Here is a 20,321-nt window from a genome sequence, read left to right as displayed (position 1 = left end):
GCCCTGCACACCCCTTTACTCTCCTTTCCCCATCTCATCAGTGGAATAGGGAGGAAACTTTCCACAGAGCACTTCTTCCCTTTAAAGCTGCTGGCGGTGCTGCTGACATAAAGCCCTGGACTAGCAGGACCAGTTGGTTCGATCTGCTGCCGAGCTGCATGTACCTGGTTAATGCCATGGTGAATCAGGCTGCTGCCTGTGCCCTGTACTAGCCTTACAGTTGCCCAGGCGTTGAGCAGGAATCGCTTCCACTGCTTTCAGTTCCACACCTTTGTTTGTGCAGCCAGCCTTGCCGTTTGCCTTGTGGTTTGTTTCTTCTCCGCTGCTGAGGTTTGTTCCAGTTTCTCAATCACTTGTTCTGACGTGATCCTGATTTCCTGCAGTATTTCTTCTCCTTCCCCAGGGAAAGGCATGTCTGCTCCTGGCATCTGTCCCTGTCTCCCTTTGTGAATGCTGAGGCAAAGAAGTCATTTAATTTTTTAGCAATGTCTATCTTTTCTGTCAATTAAGTCCCTTTTCCATCTCCTAGAGGCCCTGCTGTCTCCACAGTTGACCTCCCCTTCCTTACTGCGCTTCAGAAACGCCTTATTTAGTACTGCTTTTCATCCCGACTTTTTCTATCCTGTAGCTTAGCGTTACCTCACCTTAGGATGATCCATAATCTTCCCTGCTCCTGCCCTGTTCCTTGATTGCCCCAGGACAGCCTCACTCCTCTCATTTTTTCCTTTTTACCGGTTGCCCGCCCTTCTTTCTTTCCCATGCCCTTTATCATACGCACTCCTGCTGTGTTTAGTACTAAGTGACGTGAGGAACCTTTGAGGAACCTTTGAGCAGATGGTACTTTATCTTTGAATGTTTCCCCTCTGAGTCCCCTTCTCTCCACTGCTTTTCCCTTTCAAGCTCTTCAGCTTTTCCAGGGTCCTCTAGAATATACATCAGAGAGTTCATTGCACTGATTAGCCTGTTGCTGGATCTCATCCCCTTTTGCCAATGACCGATGTGTCTATCTGTCAATACATTCTATGTACTGCCTGTTTGTATGTAGGTATTATAAGGCCTTTCTGTTTTTTTTTCCACCCTGTATGTCAGGAGTTTCCAAATTTGCTGTGTGGAATGCTCAGTGGTGGCCTGCAGAACTGTGTTAGGTGCATGTTGTTGGCTGTTGCTTCTTGTGTCCTACTTTTAATTGCACTCAAAGGCAGGCTGAAAACCCTGTTCTTTTGCATTGCACTATTTTTTGTTGTGAGCAAATACTGTATCCACATGGAAAATAATGATTAGCAGGCTGTCGTGCATGGGAGGTGTGCACACAAGGTCGAGATATCTGCCTGTAACGCTTCGTTCTGTTTTTGTTGATCCATCTCGCCTATCTTTCCATTGATCTGTCCGTCTTATTGAAAGTTCCTATATAATCTCGCCATGATCATCTTCTATCTGTGTGGCTTACCATCTAATCCACTGATTTGCAATCTTCTCTAGAGTGTGACACCATACTGTGATTAAAAAAAAGCCTTGAGACGTAACTCGTAAAAACAAATGAATGTCTGAGGTTTTCTGAGGTCCTACTAGATGGGCATATACCTAGAATTTAGAATCCGTATTTGACCGGCGTTTATGTGTCTGCTTCTGGCATGGGAGATTTCTGAAACTCACTGCGGTATCTAAACTCACACATGAGAATTTTAGAATTGTACGATATTTAATTCAAGGAACCTTTCTTACTCTTCCCCAAGTAAGCAACTTAGATAATGGAGATGAATTTCAAAGGGAAAGACAGACAGATCAGGGATGTACAAGACCTGAATGATCCTGCTCAAGAAGCACCTTTAAATAGTGACAAATAAGAAAAGGAAGGCGGAGGGTCACCATCCTTGGAGGGGATAAAGGAGATGGGGTTTAATACCATAAACATGTGGGATGAAAGCAGGAATGGGACTTACTTTCTTTGTACCTTGCTTATAGGCACTACTGTCAGGACACTGTTTCATTCTCTCTCCGTTTCTTCTGTCCTCCTTTCATGTTTGCAGGTTCTCTGGCAGTCAGCACTGTGGACATATACACTGTGCATACCAGTATCGAGAACATTACCACTGCCTTGACCCAGAGTGCAACTACCAGGTAAAAGAATGGTAAAAAGTTACCAGCACAGCTGCCTGAATGTGAAGGGGTACAACCTAGGGGAGATGTGTGTCCACCTGTGCTTTCCTCCCCCACGCATGCACATGCCTCTTCACTTTTCCACTCTGAAAGAGGGCAAGATATATTTTGAACTTACTAGAATCCTATTTTATTCCCATTTAACCCAATCTAACACCATTTAACCAAGCCCAGACCACTATAACAAAGAGCAGAATACAGATCAGCTCAAGTCAGTGGGAACTACTCCAGATTTACATCAGTGAAACCAAGAGAATAAATTCTGCTGTGTTACAAATTGTGCGTGAAAGTAGGGAATGCTGATCTGTTAGTCTGTCTCTTTCCCTCCTGCTGCCCGAGTGACATTGTAGCAGCAGTATCTGCAACAAAACACCCAATAAGACCAGCAGCAGTCCGGTATTTGTGGGGAAAGCGTGGGGGCAGGAGCATGTGCGATGCTGTAATTCCTGGGAGAATTGCCAGGGTAGCGACGTCAAGCCAGCCGAGTCACGTGCTGTATTTGTTTACCCTCTTCCCAGGTCTGAGCGTTTGACACTGCCATTTCTGTGGTCAGGCTGCATGTGTCTAAGTGGGAATCCCAGAGTTTGCCTCTACTGTGCTTCAGACACAGCTTCAGCTCTACCCCAGGAGACCTTTGGGTCTCAAAGGAATGAGTCTGACCACAGCATAGGAAGTTGATCTGGATCTGCTAAGCTTGACTGTGGGTTTTGGTTGATCAAAGGAGAGTTTGTCTCTGGGATGCACGTAGTGGTCCTCCTAGCCCAGCATTTGGTAACCGAGATGAGTCTGTCCCAACTGTGACATGGATATCTCTGCACCAGAAAGAGAGAAACAAAAAGGATAGAAAGACAGAAAAAACTATTATTATGATTGGCCTCATGATTATTTCCTAAGGAGTCTGGAAACTGCTTGCAAAGGAGCTGTCTGGTCTCGCAGGGAATAAGGATTTAGGCTGCTTTTTAAAATGCAAATTATTTTATGGCCGAGATATATTTTAGAATAAGTAACGCTCTGTAATAAGTGGGCACAAATTAACGATGATTGGCAATAGCAATCCTGTATGTACGCCCGGGGAAATCATACCTCCAGCCTCCAAGGGATTCCTGTTGAAATCTATATCCATATATTCCCGTGCCAATACCAGCGAGATTGATCAGGATTGATATTATAGGAGGAAAGAGTGGAAGCGATAATCATTTGTTTCCTATGAGGGAGACTAGAAAAGTTGTTAAACATTAGAATACAGGCCTTTTCAATTACTCCTCAAAATAAATGGATATTGATTTCTTTTAAAAAAAATCAGATTTACTTTCCCACCTTCACTGTTAAATATTGATGTCTGTGGGAAATAGAAATGAAAAGCTTCATTTTAAAGGCACTTAGCCTGCTCTGACAGTGGGGTACCCCTTCATTACTTCAAGCAGGTAGAGCATGAAAAGGATATGCTGGTCATACAGCTTTAGCTCTAAGCTCTACTACCATCTTTTTCTGTGACTGGAAGAAAGTTCTGTGTCCTAACAAAGCCATCCTACCTTGTAGGGGAGGCAGAAGACTTAAAATGGGAAGATACTATAAAAGAGCAGAGTGTTTTTCCCAGTTTCTAGTCTGACATGAATGTGGCAGCCAGTGTCTTGCTAACCACTACAGTGAGTGATTTGGAAGCTTGGATTACTCGCTTGTAGGCTGTTTAGTTCACTGGTTTTCTTTCTAACTATAGCAGTTCTTGAGATAGTAGCAGCTAAAATTACGTTAGAAGAATTGCAGTCTTAAAGCTGCAGGGAGCATATTCTGGACATCACCCCAGCGTCATGTTTACTCTACAACATTTCATGTGTAGATACTTTCCCTTTACCAAGAAGATACATGCACACAATTCCTCTTTAATCTGACTCTCTTGGGGTGATTACTGCTGAGCTTTAAACTCCTGGTACCATAAGTTTGTTAACAACAACAACAACAAAATACCCTGCCCCCAGGATTACTCACCCACTCCCATCACGTGTGTCTCACTGTCTGTCTCTGTATCTCTCCAGAGATTCACTAGTAAACAGGATGTGATTCGGCATTACAACATGCACAAGAAACGTGATAATTCCCTCCAGCACGGCTTCATGCGCTTCAGCCCCTTGGATGACTGTAGCGTGTACTATCATGGCTGCCACCTGAACGGGAAAAGCACACACTACCACTGCATGCAGGTAACAGCCGGACTGGGGAGTTGGTGGTAGCACACGAGGCAATGAAGAGCCATCGTTTGAGCTGTGTCCTTTTTGGGGTGGACTGAAGGGATTCTTGAGTTCAGGCAGCCCAACGCTTCCTTGTTAGGCAGGGGCTGTCCCCCAGCAAGGGGCTGTCCTGAGGCAAAGGGGTGACATTCGTAGCCTCTCTTGCTCACTTCTGATTCAAGCACCTCTTTGAAGAGTCTGTGTCCTGCCCTCACTGCACTTGCCTTGCCAAGTGTTGGGAAGGGCAAAGGGAAGCACCATTCTCTGTTTTTAGAAGCCTTGTGCATGCAGTGAGGCAAAGCAGGTCTCAGGGGTTTCTCACAGTCTTGGACTTCACTTGTTCAAACAAGTCCCGTTCTCTGAGATTCAGGGACCTCTCTGCGATGCCACTGCACTGCCTCTATCCAAATCTGATCTGTCACTCCCTTGAAATCAGGCTTTACTGTGACACGTCTGCCCTTTAACACTGGGTTAATTTCCTCCATAATCAATTTCTAAAGTAATTAAACTTTAATGTCACATATCGAGACTTAACACCCCTGGTTCTCCATCTCCTTCACCGGTGGTACTGGAGTTTACTTGTCTGTGGTGTAGGCTGGGAGCTTTGTTTGAAGAGCCAGCCAGGCTTCAACAGCAGCGTAACCAGAGCTGGAGTTGCTGCGTAGATGTAACTGTGACGCCTTTACTGTTTTTTAGACACGGACACACCAGATTGTTAGGGTCTTAGCCTGATCGTTCTTCAGATTAGAGGGTTTGATATGTACTTGTTCAGAATTGTGGCCTAAACCGTTGCCACGAGAATGTGCTGCAGTTACAAACAGAATAATCAGGCAACCCTTGGTGAGAGCTTTTCTGTTCTGAAAACTTGGGTCTCACTTCCTGCCCTATCCCAACAGTTTAAGACCCCAGTTAAAATCACAAGGCCTTAATCACATGCTTAAATGCTTTGCTGGGATAGACTTCAGCATACGTTTAACTTGAAGTCAGGTAAGCTTTCTGAAGTCAGTAGGGCTTAAGCACATACTTAAACGTTAGGCATGCACTCAAGTACAGTCCTGAATAGGGGTTGGTTTAAGCATGTGCTCTCAACATTTGATAAATTGGGAACTTCATGTGACTTTCTCTTGAGGACATTTTCTGTTATGCTTCCATAATATTGATTGTTTAGTTTCTTCAATTGACCAGGAGGGGATTTGTTTAATTTTTTTTGTAGAGTATGAGGAGTGTTTCACAGCTTTAAGTCACTTCGAGTTAAGAGTAGAGACCCTCGTTTACGCAACTATATATGGGTAATTCCATCCTGTGCCCACTGTCTTCCAGTAAAATAATGCCCATGTAAGCAGTGTCTTACAGGCAAGGTGTCTGAATATAAACTCCCAATTAAAGAAAATACTGCTTAAATGGCAGAATTTGTGCCATCCATCTCATGCGTTTTTTTTTTCTTTATGTCCATAATTGGTGTGGATAAAATTCAGTTAGTTGTTTATATAAACTGACATTTTTTTAGGCTTTAGCACCAAGAGCTGCATTGCAAATTATTCCTAAGGAGGTTTTTGTTTAATTCTTTTTTTTAATGCTGTGCAGGGTCTGTCTTTTTTCAAGGTGTCAGTGCAGAGAGAGAGAGGCTCTTTTATATTGGAAATAGCTGGAGATCCTTTTTATTTTTTTTTCTGGGTATTTGTCATGGGTTTTGTTATTGCCTGTTTGAATCAACCTGGGCTGAACTAAGAGGTGGTGTTTTCGTTCTCTTCACTTCTGAGATGGTGCAGGCATTGGCACACGTTGTGCTAGAGAAGAACAGAAAAAAAAAAATCCTCCCTCAGCAGGGCTGAGGACATTTTCAGATTCCAGTGTTTTTTTACTCAATATGGCAAAGTTGCCCGCTTTACCCGGAGGAAGGCAGGTTTTCAGCATTCCGTCCTCGTCACACCATTCCCATTTGCTGCACGAGTTTAAAATTATTGAAGTCGTAGTCTTGAACAGTGACAGGGAAAAAAAGTCACCAGTTTGCTAAGATCAGCTGAACATAGGGTTTATGCTTTGCTAGAATGAAACCTGTATAGTACAAGCTCAGAAGATTGGCCTCATGTTGCACCACTCTGCCTTACCTCCCAGAAGCACTAAAGAGGTAAATAACTCATTCCCACTCAATTTTGTATTCCCCATATAGATGACAGTCCTGCTTCGTTCCATGTCGCTCCAAGACAACAAAAAGTAATGGCATCTGTCAGTGTTCTTTTCTCCTTAAGAGCAGGAACCCTGCTTAACTGCCTCCCTAAGCAGGCATGATTATCTGTAGCTGGTCTTTTATCCCTTTGCATCCTCCCCTTTTTTTCTTACTGTTTCATGCCCAGAGAGTTGGTTTTTTTTGACAACTGCTCTATCAGTCTTTAGATTGGGAATTAAAGTGATGATTTAATACTCCTAGGTGAAGTGCACGAACGGAACTATTAAATGTGTGTGTGCTGCTCATATGTTTATTATTGCTGGTAATAATGGTAGGCTGTTAAAACACTGTGCTGATGACTCCCTGTTTTGGCCTGGGGTAGGTGGGTTGTAACAAGGTCTATACAAGCACCTCTGATGTGATGACCCATGAGAACTTTCACAAGAAGAACACGCAGCTCATCAACGACGGGTTTCAGCGGTTCCGTGCCACGGAGGACTGCGGCACTGTGGAATGCCAGTTCTACGGGCAGAAAACCACTCACTTTCACTGCAGGTGAGACAGCAGGGAAGGGGAGGAATCCTGCCTCAGAGTTGCGTGATCTGTTTGCCTCCTTCTGCCAAGTCATAAATTGAAGAGTATACACAGGGACTTGATTTTCCCTGCTGTGACCTTCTCAGTATTGCTCTTGACAGAACTCATGCTGCAGGGCAGATGTGATTTCCAGGATCTCGCCACAGACCACTCTGAAGGCAGGAGTGTGATCTGAGGTGATCTGGGGAAAGTGTACCCACTAGAAAATACATCCTAAAATCATTTGGGAAAGAGATCACAGTGCTCTTCAGATTTCGACTGACGTAGATCATTAATATACTGCTAATGGCACTTCCATGCTAGAGTTCTGTCCAGCCCAGCAGTCAGCCAGCTCATCCCTTTCAGGGCCAGACTCTGCCTTCTGTACACAAATGCTCTTCTATTGATTTCTCACATTCTCAGGAGGAGTAGGAAAGCACAGTTTGTACCTTAGTCCCCTTTAGTTGCTGTTTTGGTTGGAACTTTTAGTGGTGGGTGCCTGCATCCCCATGTTATTGTGGCTGTTCCTCAGAGTGGAGTGAGCTTTCCAGCTCTCTCGCATGGCAGCATTTTTGCTTGCCTTGGTGTCATGGGTTAATCCGCATAAAGCGCTTCAACTCCTTTGCAGCCAGGGCCATTGTCTCATACTGGCCCCGGTCCTTATCCCAGAGGGAGGCAGGTGACAGCACTTGCGTTGTGTCCCTAGCCCACACAGCCAACCACCCTCTCCTCCTCGATGCCCTTGCAGGCGACCTGGGTGTACATTCACCTTCAAGAACAAGTGTGACATTGAGAAGCACAAGAGCTACCACATCAAAGATGATGCCTATGCCAAGGACGGCTTCAAGAAGTTCTACAAGTATGAGGAATGCAAGTATGAGGGCTGTGTCTACAGCAAGGCCACCAACCACTTCCACTGCATAAGGGCAGGCTGTGGCTTCACCTTCACCTCCACCAGCCAGATGACCTCCCATAAACGCAAACATGAGCGCCGGCACATCCGGAGCTCAGGAGTGCTGGGCCTGCCTGCCTCTCTCCTGGGGTCCAAGGATAATGAGCAAGAGGAGTCCAGTAACGATGACCTTATTGACTTCTCCGCTATGAGCTCGAAGAACTCCAGCCTGAGTGCCTCCCCCACCAGTCAACAGTCTTCCGTTTCTCTCATAGTCCCAGCTGCACCCTCCTCTGCTGCTGAGCTTGCTTCCTCACAGGCCAGCAAGTCTGCCAACAGCATGACACCAGCCACCAAGATCTCTGGCCTGCTCTCCCAGGCTCTTCCCAGCAATATACCCTTGGCCCTGGCACTCTCCAACTCAGCCCTTCCTGGAACAGCTGGATCCTTCTTCCCCATCATCCCCAGTCGGGTCTCTACACCACTTCCTGCCAGCTCAGCTAACCTGATGACTGCTGGTTCTTCTGGCACCAATCCAACATCATCTGCTCCTACGGATTCCTCATCCCAGGCCATTTCAGGATCCGGTGAGCCAGCAGCTACTTCTTCTCCAGCTCCAGCGGCATCTATAATGGAAAGGATCTCTGCTAGCAAGGGATTAATCTCTCCTATGATGGCCAGGCTGGCAGCGGCTGCACTCAAGCCCTCTGTGGCACTTGAAGCAGGTGAGTGACCCTCATCAGTTGTGCTAGTGGTGGGAGGCAGAGCAGTGCCTGATGGCTTGGAGAGGAGTGAATGGGAAGCCACCCCGTTGTCCATGGGACTGGAGGTGGGGAGGAGGTAGTAAAGGAACGTAAACAGGAGAATAAATTTGGTTGTGTCCAGTTAACCCTTGAAGAGGGCAGTCTTGGCATGGTTTCCTGTGGAGCCTGGCTGTACCCACGTGGCCAGAAGAGAGGCAGGAGACGCAGCTTTGCCCACCAACGCAGTAGGCTCTTACCAGATCTGAAGGAAGAGTGTTGCCATGTGTATTACCTCGTTTGCTGTAGGCTGAAAAGAGAGAGGCACTGTATTAAAAATGGAAATGAAGAAAAGGTTTGGCCAATATTTGCAGGCCATACAGCAGCCTAGGCCCTCTTCTGCAGACTGTGTCCAGTTTTGGCTGGGCCTAGCTGTTGATCCTGTAGCTCATTGCCAATTGTTTTTCTGATCTGGGGCGTTGGTTCTGTGCTCCAGCTCTGTTGTCCCAGCTGTGGGTTTGGCGGTAGTGTTGGTACAGTCCACAAAGTGGACCTTTCTCCCGTTCAGTTCTTGCAAGCTGTGCTTCTCTGTCCCTCCAGCTCCCTGAGCGGCAAGGGACAGCGGCAGCGTGAGAGGGGTAAAAGATGGGAATGAGAAGTCCCCCGGGGCAGCCCGGAGCTCTTCCTACCTTCCCCTAGAGTGGGGCAGGTAGTGGCCTGTGCCCAGCCCTGCCAGCAGGGACGTGGGGCTCCCTCCAGAGCACAGGGTGCCTCCACAACCTCCCGTGAACATGGTGGGCAGCGAGGGGTCGGGGAGGGGAGGCTCTGCCTGGCAGCACCCTGTGGCAGGGTGCCCCGGGGCGTGGAAAGGCCAGAGCGGGCTGCTGGCCCGTGGGGGTGTGAGTGCTGCCGATGTTCCCTTCTACCCAAGAGCAAACGAGGGAGTAGGACGACGTGGTCTGATTAAAGAGGGAGGGGAACTTTCACATACTTTTAAAATTATTATTTGAAAAATTGTTTCCTAAAGCAGAGAAAGGTCATTGAGGGAACTATTTTCCTTTATTTTTTAATAAAATGCCACTTGCTGTCTGCGAAGCAGCTCGCCGTCAGCTGTACTGCCGGAGGGTAAATTAATATTTTAGTCACTTGGGGATTGTGGAAAAAAGCTCTGCAGACATGTTCCTGTCAGCAACTTTTTTTCCCTCCTTTTTCTTCGCTGTTCTTCCTAATTTTTTTCTTTAATTTGTTCTCCTGTTTTCCCCCCTTTCCTCTTTTTTCTCGTCCTTTAATTTGAATTTTTCTTTCATGGGCTCAGCACTAAACCTCCCCCCAAAAAAGAATTCCCCTTTTTGTGGGGACAACGTGATGGCGGTGGCAAGAGGTCGCGCAGTTTGAACCAATCCCATTGGCTGTCACCTTCGATAGCCCCGACGGGGCAGATGCTCCTGCTGGGCACGCGCAGTGGCGGGCCATCGCTGTCGCTACGGCAACGCTGGGATTGGGGACAAGAAAGGGGGCTTGACTAGCAGTCGAAAGCTGCCACATTGCCTCAGCATTAACAGAGTCTTTAATAAACGCTTAAGAGGCAGCCCCGCAAATTAGTTATGACAGTTTGTGCAGAGAATCAGGTCTCCCCCACGCTCCTTCCGCCCTTCTCCTTTAAAGGGCCCATAGCCTGGACAACTTTGACATAATTTTGCAATAATTATCACTTGAAGAATTTCCACGCTGGAGTGGACGTCAGAACCCATCATGTCAGCTTGGCAATAAACGCTGACCAGCAATCCCAGCACTTCCCTCCCCCCACACTTTTTCTTTGCTTTTTCCATTTATGCACTGGTGCTAGTGATTTAACTTACTTATTTGCCACTGTAACCTCATTTTAGACCTACATTTTAAATTTAATTTTTGCATTTAATTTCGGTGTCTTTCTCAAGCAGGGAATGGACAACCAGCAGCTCCCGGACGGTTCAATCCAGTTCAGGTGAAGCAGGAACCTGTGGAGGCCATGGGATCGTCATCTGCTACCAGTCAGGACTCCTTGCAGGAGCACAGCTTGGACCTGAGCGTCAAGGATCACGGGTGAGAGAAGTGCGCAGGCAGGCACACTTAGCTTTTTCCAGCATCAAGCTCTGAGAAGTTTCCGTACCTGTAATATGAGAGGACGCAACACGTTGATGAAAGGCAATTTCACAGTGGCTGAGTTGGACGCCCCCAAACTGGAGGCAGGGAGGCTCTCTCTGCTCCCCCTCAAGTGTATGTTCTCCAGACATTTTTTTGGGCCCACAAGCACCTACTGACTCTTTGACAAGAGCCCCACTTCTTGCGCTCCCCTCTGAAAAACAAGCCGCTGGCAAAGCTCCTTCTTTCACTTAGATATTCCTGCTGTTGTCATCAAGAGCTGACCGAAGGCTGCTCCAGTGCCACACTTCAGCACACTTTTAGCAGGAGGATTTGCACTGATGTAGTAGGGCATTGAAGCAGGTCTAAGAGAGGCACCTTCCAGAGAAATTGGACACACAAAGCAATCGGGTGTCAGGCTAACTCTGGTCTGGGTCTGGCATGTGGTAATCTATAGTTACGGTGATGCATCTTTGCACTTGCGCAGATGTCAATGCACCTATCTCAAAGTATGTGTCCTACTTATCCAGCATCTCTACTGAGAACAGGAGTGTTTGGGGATTGTCCTGTGTGGAAAAACTGCAAAGGAACTGATACTGGGGATAAGTGAGCCTGCTCCACTTTGACCTTTGTATACATTCCTTTCCATACTTTATTTAAACAAGCCTCAATTTGGGACCCCAGCACTTGTAGTCAACTAGAACTATTACCGATGCATGCGAAATACTAACGTTGCCTTTCAGCATGCGTAGCTGTGGCCGTAAGGATTGTTGCCTCGCCTTCTCTCTGCTGCCGAGGGGGCCTGTGTCCCTGGCAGTATGAGTCTCCTGTCGGCATCCCCCCTGGTTTTGTGGATGAAGGAGTAAAACATGGGGGGGTTGTGAGTCAGCTAATAAAAAGTGTGATGGTGTGGACACTGGAGGAAGAGGTCTGGACTGTTCAATAGCTGAAAGAACTAAATTCTGCAGACTTAGGACCCTCTTTCTCTCCATCTTGGCTATCACAAGTAAAAGAGTTTGGCCTGCCCAGGGGAGGGTGGGCATCATTCTCTTCCTCCGGATGTAGCAGGTGAGGAGTGAGGCAGCTTGAAGGGAGAAGGATTAATCTCAGTGATCACAGTCCCTGTGCACATCTTAACTAAACCCTGTTGGTTTGTGTGTTCCAGTAATGAATCAAATGGCCACACAGTCTCAGCAAATTCATCTCTTTTATCCTCGCTTATGAATAAGGTAAGAGCCATCCATCAAACGCCTTTCATTCCCCCCACCAAGAGAAATTAAAGCTGCGATGGCGGGGAGGGGGGGGAAGAGATGCGTTTGTTTTTTAATGTTTTGCCTCTAATAAGATGAGTTTGTACCATTTAAATTTTGAGACCATTTTTCATCGGGTATAATTTCAGAGCCACTGCTTACGAATTAATTTAATGAACTGGCTGAAGAAATATATTGCAGCCTCTGACACCTTTTTTTTTTTTTTTTCCATCCTTTCTAGACAGAGGAGGGCTCCGAAAGAGATTTTTTTTTTTTTTTATTTCCAGAACCTGGCAACTTCTCTCTTGCTCTCTTTTTATAGTTACTCATTTTGTTTATTTACTTAGAAACATTTTCTTTCATTGGGGGAGGGGGAGGAGAATTATTTGTTTCTATGAAAGAGAAGAAGAAAAAAATTAGAAGTTTTGAGCCAAAATCATCAATTTCTGTCTTTCTAGTGTGAGTAATGGTGTCCAGCAGAGCCCCCTTTTCCATGTTCTATAATATTTATTTTAGATAATGCACGGTTTCTTTTTCCTTACTTTTTCCTTAAATTATACATAATCTCAAATATATATTTCCCTTTCACATGATAAATTCTACTGTACCAAGATTAATTTTGCTGTTGTATACAACTGCAGTGGAGATCAGGGCAGCCTTTGAGCCATGCTTTAATATTCTACTGTGTGATGGGTTTTACAGGCATAACTGTTGCCATCCCCTTGGATCTGGGCGTTACATGCATCAAGGCCATATAACCCCCAAGAGGGGGCAAAGTGACTTTGCCTAGTAATCTCTCGCCTCCTTTCTCTCTTATTTCATCACTCTTTTTTCTCTGTGTTGTTTAATTTTTGCATTTATCCTTATGCCACTTTCCTCCTCCATTGGCTCTCTGCTACACTGGGGTTTTGATGTTCCCTTTTACACTTAATTTCTTATTCGTTCCTGCGTATTGTCCCTTTAGTGATTCCAAATATGCAGCTCTTTCTCTAGTGAGTAAATCTATTTAGTAAGTCTGCTGTCTGGGGTCCTGAGTCATTCTGAAGGCCCCAGCTCAGGGAAATTCTGTTTCAGTAGATACTTCACTTGAAAATCTCCAGGAGAATATAAGATTTAAGCATATGCTTAGAAGTAGGCATTTGTTTGTGTGCAGCCCTGCATAAGATTCTTTATGTTGTGCAAAATAAGTGTAGCACAGGTACAAAATACGAGGTCTTCAGGTTTGTTCCTTTTATAGAGAAGGAATGGGATTAACTGATGACATAAGGCAGCAACGAATAGAGCCCACTGACTTGAAGGAGCCTATTCCAAGACTAAGGATTGCAAAATCAAGCTCAGTGTGCTCAGGAACACGTCATGCTTGCTTCTTCCTCTTGCTGCACACAATTTCTGTTCGTGGAGGAATCCTTCATTATTTGTGTAGGAAGAAGAACCCTTTACAGAAATTGAAGGCCCAGCAAACACCAATGGAAAAAGATGACCTTAATTTCTGACTCCAGCCATAAAGAGCTGCGGTCTCCACATAGCAGCAGGGGCTTTACCTTCAGGGGGCATTAAGAGAGCCTCGCATAGCAAGGGTTCCTGTAGCGTATTGCAGTTTATTTAGGGGGACTGTCAGGCTTAATTAACTGGTATTTATAAAGGGCTTCAAGATCCTCAAGTGGGTGGAGTTTATAGTGCAAGTATTGGGCCCAATCCTGCATTTTATTCATGCTCTGAATTTCACTGTTGTTGCTGGAGGTAACTGAGAGCACAACAAAGCAAGAAAGAGTCTGGGAAATTGTGTCTTTATTCTGAAAGAACTTTTTCTCTGTAAGCACTCTTGAGGAACTTCCTTTTTCTGTCCTGCACATCGTATGTCTGGACCTCTAAACCTGTCGAATCTATTTGAAGCCTTTCACACAAGGCAAATTGTGAGTCCAAATCCTGCTTTGTGGAGGATATGTCCATTTAGCACAGAAAGTGACACCATTTGTTTATTGAAGTTAGTAAGAATTTTCCAGGAACTTAAGCGCAGCCAGAATTTTTTCCGAGTTCAATGAGATTTCCCCCTCCTATCCCCAAACATACCTGATAGTCACTTTAAAGAAGGAGACATCCTTGTGGCTGGGATGAGATGATTCTAAATAAACTAGAGCTTACCAGTTCTATCCCTAGCTCTGTACTAAGAGACCAGCATTTTGTAGGAGCTATATTTTGTATATACCTACAAAAAAACCCCTATTTTGTAGGGTTATTAATGTTGAAGCCTGCACACCTTTTCCATACTCAGGGTATGTCTCTGATCACCTCAGTTTCCCCATGTATAAAATAGACATGATGCTTCACTACTTTACACAAGAACCATGAATATTGGATGGGCACCCAGGTACTTTGTGATAGCTGGGTGGAGCATGCAGAAGAGTTAGGTGTTATTAAGTTTTGCTGATGTAGTTGAAGCAGCCTGTGCAGACTTCTTGTCTTCTCTCTTAATCTTTGAAGACACAGCTTTCCGTGGGCTGTCCCGAGGGTATCCAGACTGGCAGTATCCACGGCTGTGTGCTGGGCTTGATGCAGTGTCTATGTTCTTGTTCCAGATGTCCAAGACCAGTGCCAGCCTTGGCAACCTGCTGAACATTAAGACAGAAGGAGATGGCAGCCAGCCTGGGGCTGGAGAGCCAACACAGTACTTGGGCAAGGCAGTGAAGGCACTTGTCCAGGAGAAGCTCTCTGAGCCATGGAAGATGTACCTGCACCGGTAAGGAGAGCATGGAACTGGGAATAGAGGAAATGGAAAATTATTTCCTTTGCAAAGTGTCTGGCTCATTAGTTCACACTTGAATGCAGTGTTCTCTTGAATTTAAAGGCCTAATTCTGTGATATGCTGATCATCTTCTGGAGTGCATTTAGTCCTCAGTCCCGGCTGGCTGCAGTAGGTGTTTATGTCCTATAAGAAATACCTGTCCACAGAGAACTATTTTGCAAAGGGATCTTGAGAGCCAACTACGAGCACGGATCTTCACATAGTACTGCTAGCCTAGACTTCATCTTAGGCTCCTCTTTATATCCCCAGCCTGCAAGTGCAGGGGACCCACTGCAGCTTGCTCTTAGCACTGAACTTCTGTTGGACCACGTTTAGTTATTACGCACAGATCACGGAAGCCTTAAAATGCTTGCTGTGGCATTTCCTCTGATCATAGGAGTAGGCCACTGAAAGAAAATAAGGGGTATAAGGGGTATGGGAACTGGGATGGTTTCTGCTGTTTTTGTCGTAGACAAGGAGGCTTGAAAGGAAAATGGAACAGATACAAAACTCTCCCACACACAGACACATGCACATACATGCCCAGACAGACGCATGCTTTGAGCATACACAGATACACCCAGGCAGACACATACGGGTTTGTGCTCTGACACAGATAGTTGCCTCCAAATGCCTGTGGACACTTCATAAATCACAGACTTCAATGGAGAAGACTAGAAAGTCTTGTAGTCCATCTGCCCCGGCCAGTGTCAGATCCTTCCCTGCAGTCCATTTGCATTTTGTCCAGCCTAGTTCTAATTATGCCAAGCAGTGTGGCTATTTTCTTGTCTCTGGGAGCATTATTCTACCACCTAATATGTTTCACTGCCACAATTTTTTTCATGGTATGCTGCCTGAATTTCCCTTTTTGTAATTTTGTTGCAGTTCTCCTGGTTATATCCCCTCGAACCACAGCAGATAATTCCTCTCCGCAATTGGAGTTCACCCCCTTCAGATAGTCACAGACTTTTAGCATACCATTTAAGCAAGCTTATTTACTTCCTTTAATCTGACTTCGTAAATTAGTTCCTTCAGCCTGCTGATCATGTTGTTGCCGTTGTCGTTCTTGCTGTTCCTTGAATGGGTGCAGAATTGGGCTGCTGTTCCTGTATACCACACCAGATATAACAAGCTTCCTGCCCCCATATATGCAGCTCACTATTGTGCTACCCTGTTTGCATCTGTACTGCATAATGTATATGTATCATGTTTACCATCCGCTGTTACACAGGATTGCTTTTAATGTTGCTCTCATGAGTCCCCTATGTATAAAAGCACACCCCCCACCCCCCAGATGTATTAGCTGCAGGTTTCCAAATACGACTCTCGTATTCTGAACCTTCTCCCTTGTCTTGCAAGGCCTCTCTGTGTTATTTTTCTCCTCTTGCACTGGTGTGGCCAACTCCTCCCAGTTTAGTGTCTTCTGTGAATTTCATTAACACACTGTGTACTCCTTCTCCTAGATTACTAATGAAGATGTTAAATAAGCTCAGACCTAACCAAAGTCATCCTTGCAGCATTCACGAGATACCTCCTCCCAGCTCAATACGTTGCTGTTTGTCATTAGCCTTTGTTTACGGTCCTTCAGCCAGTTTTCAATCCATGAGGTAGCATTCACATCCAGGCCAATTTGAATTAATTCTAAGCATATGCGAGACTGTATCAAAATGCTTTACTAAAATCCAAATATATTGCATCCCTTCATCCACTAATTTTGTAATTCTATCAAAAAAAGCAATTAAATTTGTCTGGCAAGATTTATTCTTTATAATCCTGATGCTGTTTATTGCTCATGGTTCCTTTATCCTCTAGATGTTTAATGATTTTCTCCTCCCTCTTAATATTTGTTCCATTACTTTACTGGAAGGAGAAGTTAAGACTAGAGGTATGATAATTACCAAAGATCACTTGCCTTTTTTTTCCCTGAAAGAATCAGTTCCTAGATCTTCTTATTTTTTTTCCCACCAATTTCCTAGTACCTCCCTCTTCTCTATGCCTTAAAAAACAGCAAATAGTAATGCAATCAGTTTGTGAGTTAATTTCCATTGCACTTCAGGACATACATCATCCAGACTGGCTGATTTGTGCATATTTATATTTTCCAACCAGTCCCTTTATCTGCTCTTCTAGAAGGTCTTCATTTTATCCCTAATTGTCCGCTTTGTCTTTAGTTTTCCTATCCAAAGCAAATTTTATAAGGCAGCCATTTTTGACTCATCACCTCGCATTTTTATCAGACCTTCTTCCTAAGTCCAATACCTCTTGTCCCTGATGAAACAACCCCTTTAGCTTGCAGTAACTTGGTTTCTTACCTCTTGCCACACCTTTACTTTCCTTCATCTTCTCCCTGCAAGCCCTAACTGACTGCCTATATTCTATATCCACTGACCTTCTTTCTCCAGTACAAGTTTTTTTTTCTTCTCCCTTTACCCTCAAATTGTGAAGACGTCCCTCCTGGGACCACCCAGGCTGCTGTTTGTTTCTTGCTTTCCTGCTCATCAGAGCAGTTGTAGTTTGTTGTATCTTAATTATGCAAGATTCCCCTGTTAAGTTTCAAATCCTTCCTGCCAGTGTTTTTTACTTGATTTCTTGATTCCCTGTGATTCTGGAGTTTCCTGAAATCACGTGTATTTGTGCTACTCTTATTAAGTCTGGAGGATCTCAGCAGTGGATGAGCAGTGAGACCCTGCTTAGTTGTTTTTGCCCTCTTGACTGTTTCCTTCGAGATGACAAGAGGTGTATCTTAGATGATGGCTTTTGCTCTGGTTTTTGCATTGCAGCATTGTTTCCTCTGTACTTCAGGGATTGTGCTTTTCAGTATTTATGCATACTAGGCTGTAATTGCTATATAGGTGATACTTCGTCTCTCCCATCTGTGTGATACTCTGTTGTTTCAAGGTGGGGGGCGGGCGGATTCTGGATCTAGATTCCCTTGAACCACTGTTGTTTCTTCCCTTTTGCTACTTGCAGTAGATTGAAACAGAAAAAAAAAAGACCTGTAATGTTTCAGGAGCGTCCTCTTGGTCTGGATTTCCCTTAATTTACTAACCTTTGATCGTTCCTCAGAGCCTTGGCTTTGTACAGAGGCGCTCAAGAACACTAATGATTTTCATCTTTTGTTTCAGAGTAGTTCTGTATTTTGCTCCCACTAAAAGTGAATGGGAGTTTCATGGTCAAGTTCAATTGGAGAGAAATTAGGTTCTTGTTCTGCATGTTCAGATCTATATAACAGGCAATAATCAAGCAACAATGCCAGCAGGGCTGTTTCTGCAGCAGGGACAGTGATGTTAGACAACAGAATGGTAGTAGAGTTGAAAAACAAAGAAAATATGTCTGTTCCAACACGGCTTCTCTTTTGCGGCCTTCCATAAGATGCCTGCTTGTCTGCTTTGGCCAGGTTTGGTACCAAGGATTTCTGCGATGCACAGTGTGACTTTCTCCATAAGGTGCATTTCCATTGTGTCGTGGAGGAATGCGGTGCCCTCTTCAGCACCCTGGATGGAGCCATCAAGCATGCCAAGTAAGTAGGAGAGCGCGAGTCTTGGGAAACCTTGAGAAAACTCTACAACACGCATACTGCAGGACGAGGGACACCTTACTGAGTAACTCTATTGAAGAGCAGGAACGTGGGCAGTCCTGAGGGCAGCGATTTGGGCATCCACATGCTTCCTGTGTAAATGTGCTCAGCTAAACACTATGTCCTCTTCAATTTTGTTTCACAATAAATGCACTCAACTTGTGATGAAGAGGTGTCTCTCACAATGTTGGCAAGGCTGAGAATTGGACACTCGTGTTTTTCCATAGCCTACTTGACAGACAGTGTGTTCAAGGAGACCCATATTTCTCACAGCGCACAAATACACCATGCAAAGAAATAACAAAATACGGGAGGGAGAGGATCCTGTAAACCCAACCATTGTCACAAGATACAGACTTTTTGTGGATTAGACAGCTCCTCATCACTGCAGTGTAGAAAGCATTTTACTGTTCTTTGTCTTGTCATGACAAATCTCCTACGTTTTCCCTAGCCCTTAGTTTATATGGTTTTGTTTAAGAGTTTCACATCATGTGGATAAGGATCTTGAAATGAAGCAGTCAAACTGTCCAGCCCAACAGCAACCTCCTTCCCACCTTGCCATGTTCTATATTGTAAACCCTTTGTCATTTCACATCATTTTGGAAAGTAGCAGACAGCCCAGAGTTCGGTAGCCAGAACTGTAGGCTAGGTAATATGGCCTATATTACAGAGGCTGTACAGCATGGTCAGAACTCTGGATGACTGTTGGGTGAAGAATGAATTTGAGATATGCTCCCACTGTTACAGGGAGGGGACTGGCAAAGGAAGGGTGGGATATCAGAAATTTTCCCTGTTGCAAATTTCTACAGAGCATGATCTGCAGTTCAAAACCACGCTAAGTTCCTTTTAAAGGCAATGGAAGGTTTGCCCGAGTAAAGAGTTAATAAGGCCTTCAGCAGCTGGCCACACGACTGATTCTGAAGGGGTTTAAAGGGAAGGAGACGTTGCAAATTTTAAGACAGAAAGATGTGTTAGCACAGTTGGTCTCTGGCGTTGGATAGTTCCCTGTGGTTCACTACTACAAACTACTGGCTTCTCACAACAGCGATGGGAAGCTGCCCTCATAGGCGAATTGGTCTTACTGACTGCAGCGATTCTTCCATCCCTCTGATTTCAACATGTTACTGCATCTTTCTGTCTCCACGCCTCCTAATGAATTCCCTTCTCTTCACAGTCAGTCTAGGAGGCCCCTAAATCTTCCCACGTTTGCAGAGCCTCTTTTAGGATTTAACCTCAACTAATTTGTTTGCAGACTCCTGCCACATTCCTGTTGATGTTTAATCAAGTTATATGCAATGGTCAAGAATTTATGTCTGAATCACACTGTCTTTGCAGTTTTCACTTCCGAACTGAGGGTGGAACTGTGAAAAGTAACTCTGAGTCTCCCTTCTCGACTACTACTGAGAATAAGGCTTCACTTGCCCCTTCATCACCATCTGCTACTTCTGTCACCATGGCAAGTGCTCCTGCCCTCGACGTGCCCACTCCAAGTCCAGCTACTGTGCCCTCTGCCCCTACACTGCTCGCTTGGAAGCAGCTGGCTTCAACCATACCCCAGATGCCTCAGATCCCAGCATCAGTGCCTAATCTGGCAACTTCACCCTTGGCAACGACTTCCCTGGAGAACGCCAAGCCTCAGGTCAAACCCGGATTTCTCCAGTTCCAGGAGAAGTAAGTTGTAGATGCTGCTTGCCTCCTTGTGTCCTCTCCAGCCTTGCAATCCCCTCTTTCCACTCCTCAGACCTGTAGTACTACATCTAGATTTGCCTCCTGAGAGACCTTCTGTCTAGAAAGTACTCTGGGCTTTCTCTCACAGAAAATTTACTTCTATCAAGTC

The 20,321-nt window shown here is 45.1% G+C and overlaps 1 protein-coding gene across 1 annotated transcript in view; it reads left to right on the top strand.

Annotated features, from left to right (window-relative positions):
- CASZ1 (castor zinc finger 1) overlaps window positions 1-20,321 on the top strand; it is a 66,753-nt gene that overhangs the window by 31,950 nt on the left and 14,482 nt on the right. Inside the window, exons 8-16 of the mRNA XM_075171908.1 lie at window positions 2,028-2,118; window positions 4,191-4,355; window positions 6,932-7,104; window positions 7,871-8,739; window positions 10,695-10,836; window positions 12,041-12,104; window positions 14,702-14,862; window positions 18,305-18,427; window positions 19,820-20,155. Of these exons, the coding sequence (XP_075028009.1) occupies window positions 2,028-2,118; window positions 4,191-4,355; window positions 6,932-7,104; window positions 7,871-8,739; window positions 10,695-10,836; window positions 12,041-12,104; window positions 14,702-14,862; window positions 18,305-18,427; window positions 19,820-20,155 (2,124 nt within the window). The remainder of the gene's footprint in view (window positions 1-2,027; window positions 2,119-4,190; window positions 4,356-6,931; window positions 7,105-7,870; window positions 8,740-10,694; window positions 10,837-12,040; window positions 12,105-14,701; window positions 14,863-18,304; window positions 18,428-19,819; window positions 20,156-20,321) is intronic.

The sequence above is a fragment of the Calonectris borealis genome, chromosome 23 (genome assembly GCF_964195595.1).
Source record: "Calonectris borealis chromosome 23, bCalBor7.hap1.2, whole genome shotgun sequence".
NCBI lineage: Eukaryota > Metazoa > Chordata > Aves > Procellariiformes > Procellariidae > Calonectris > Calonectris borealis.
This window is presented reverse-complemented; position numbering and strand designations above follow the sequence as displayed.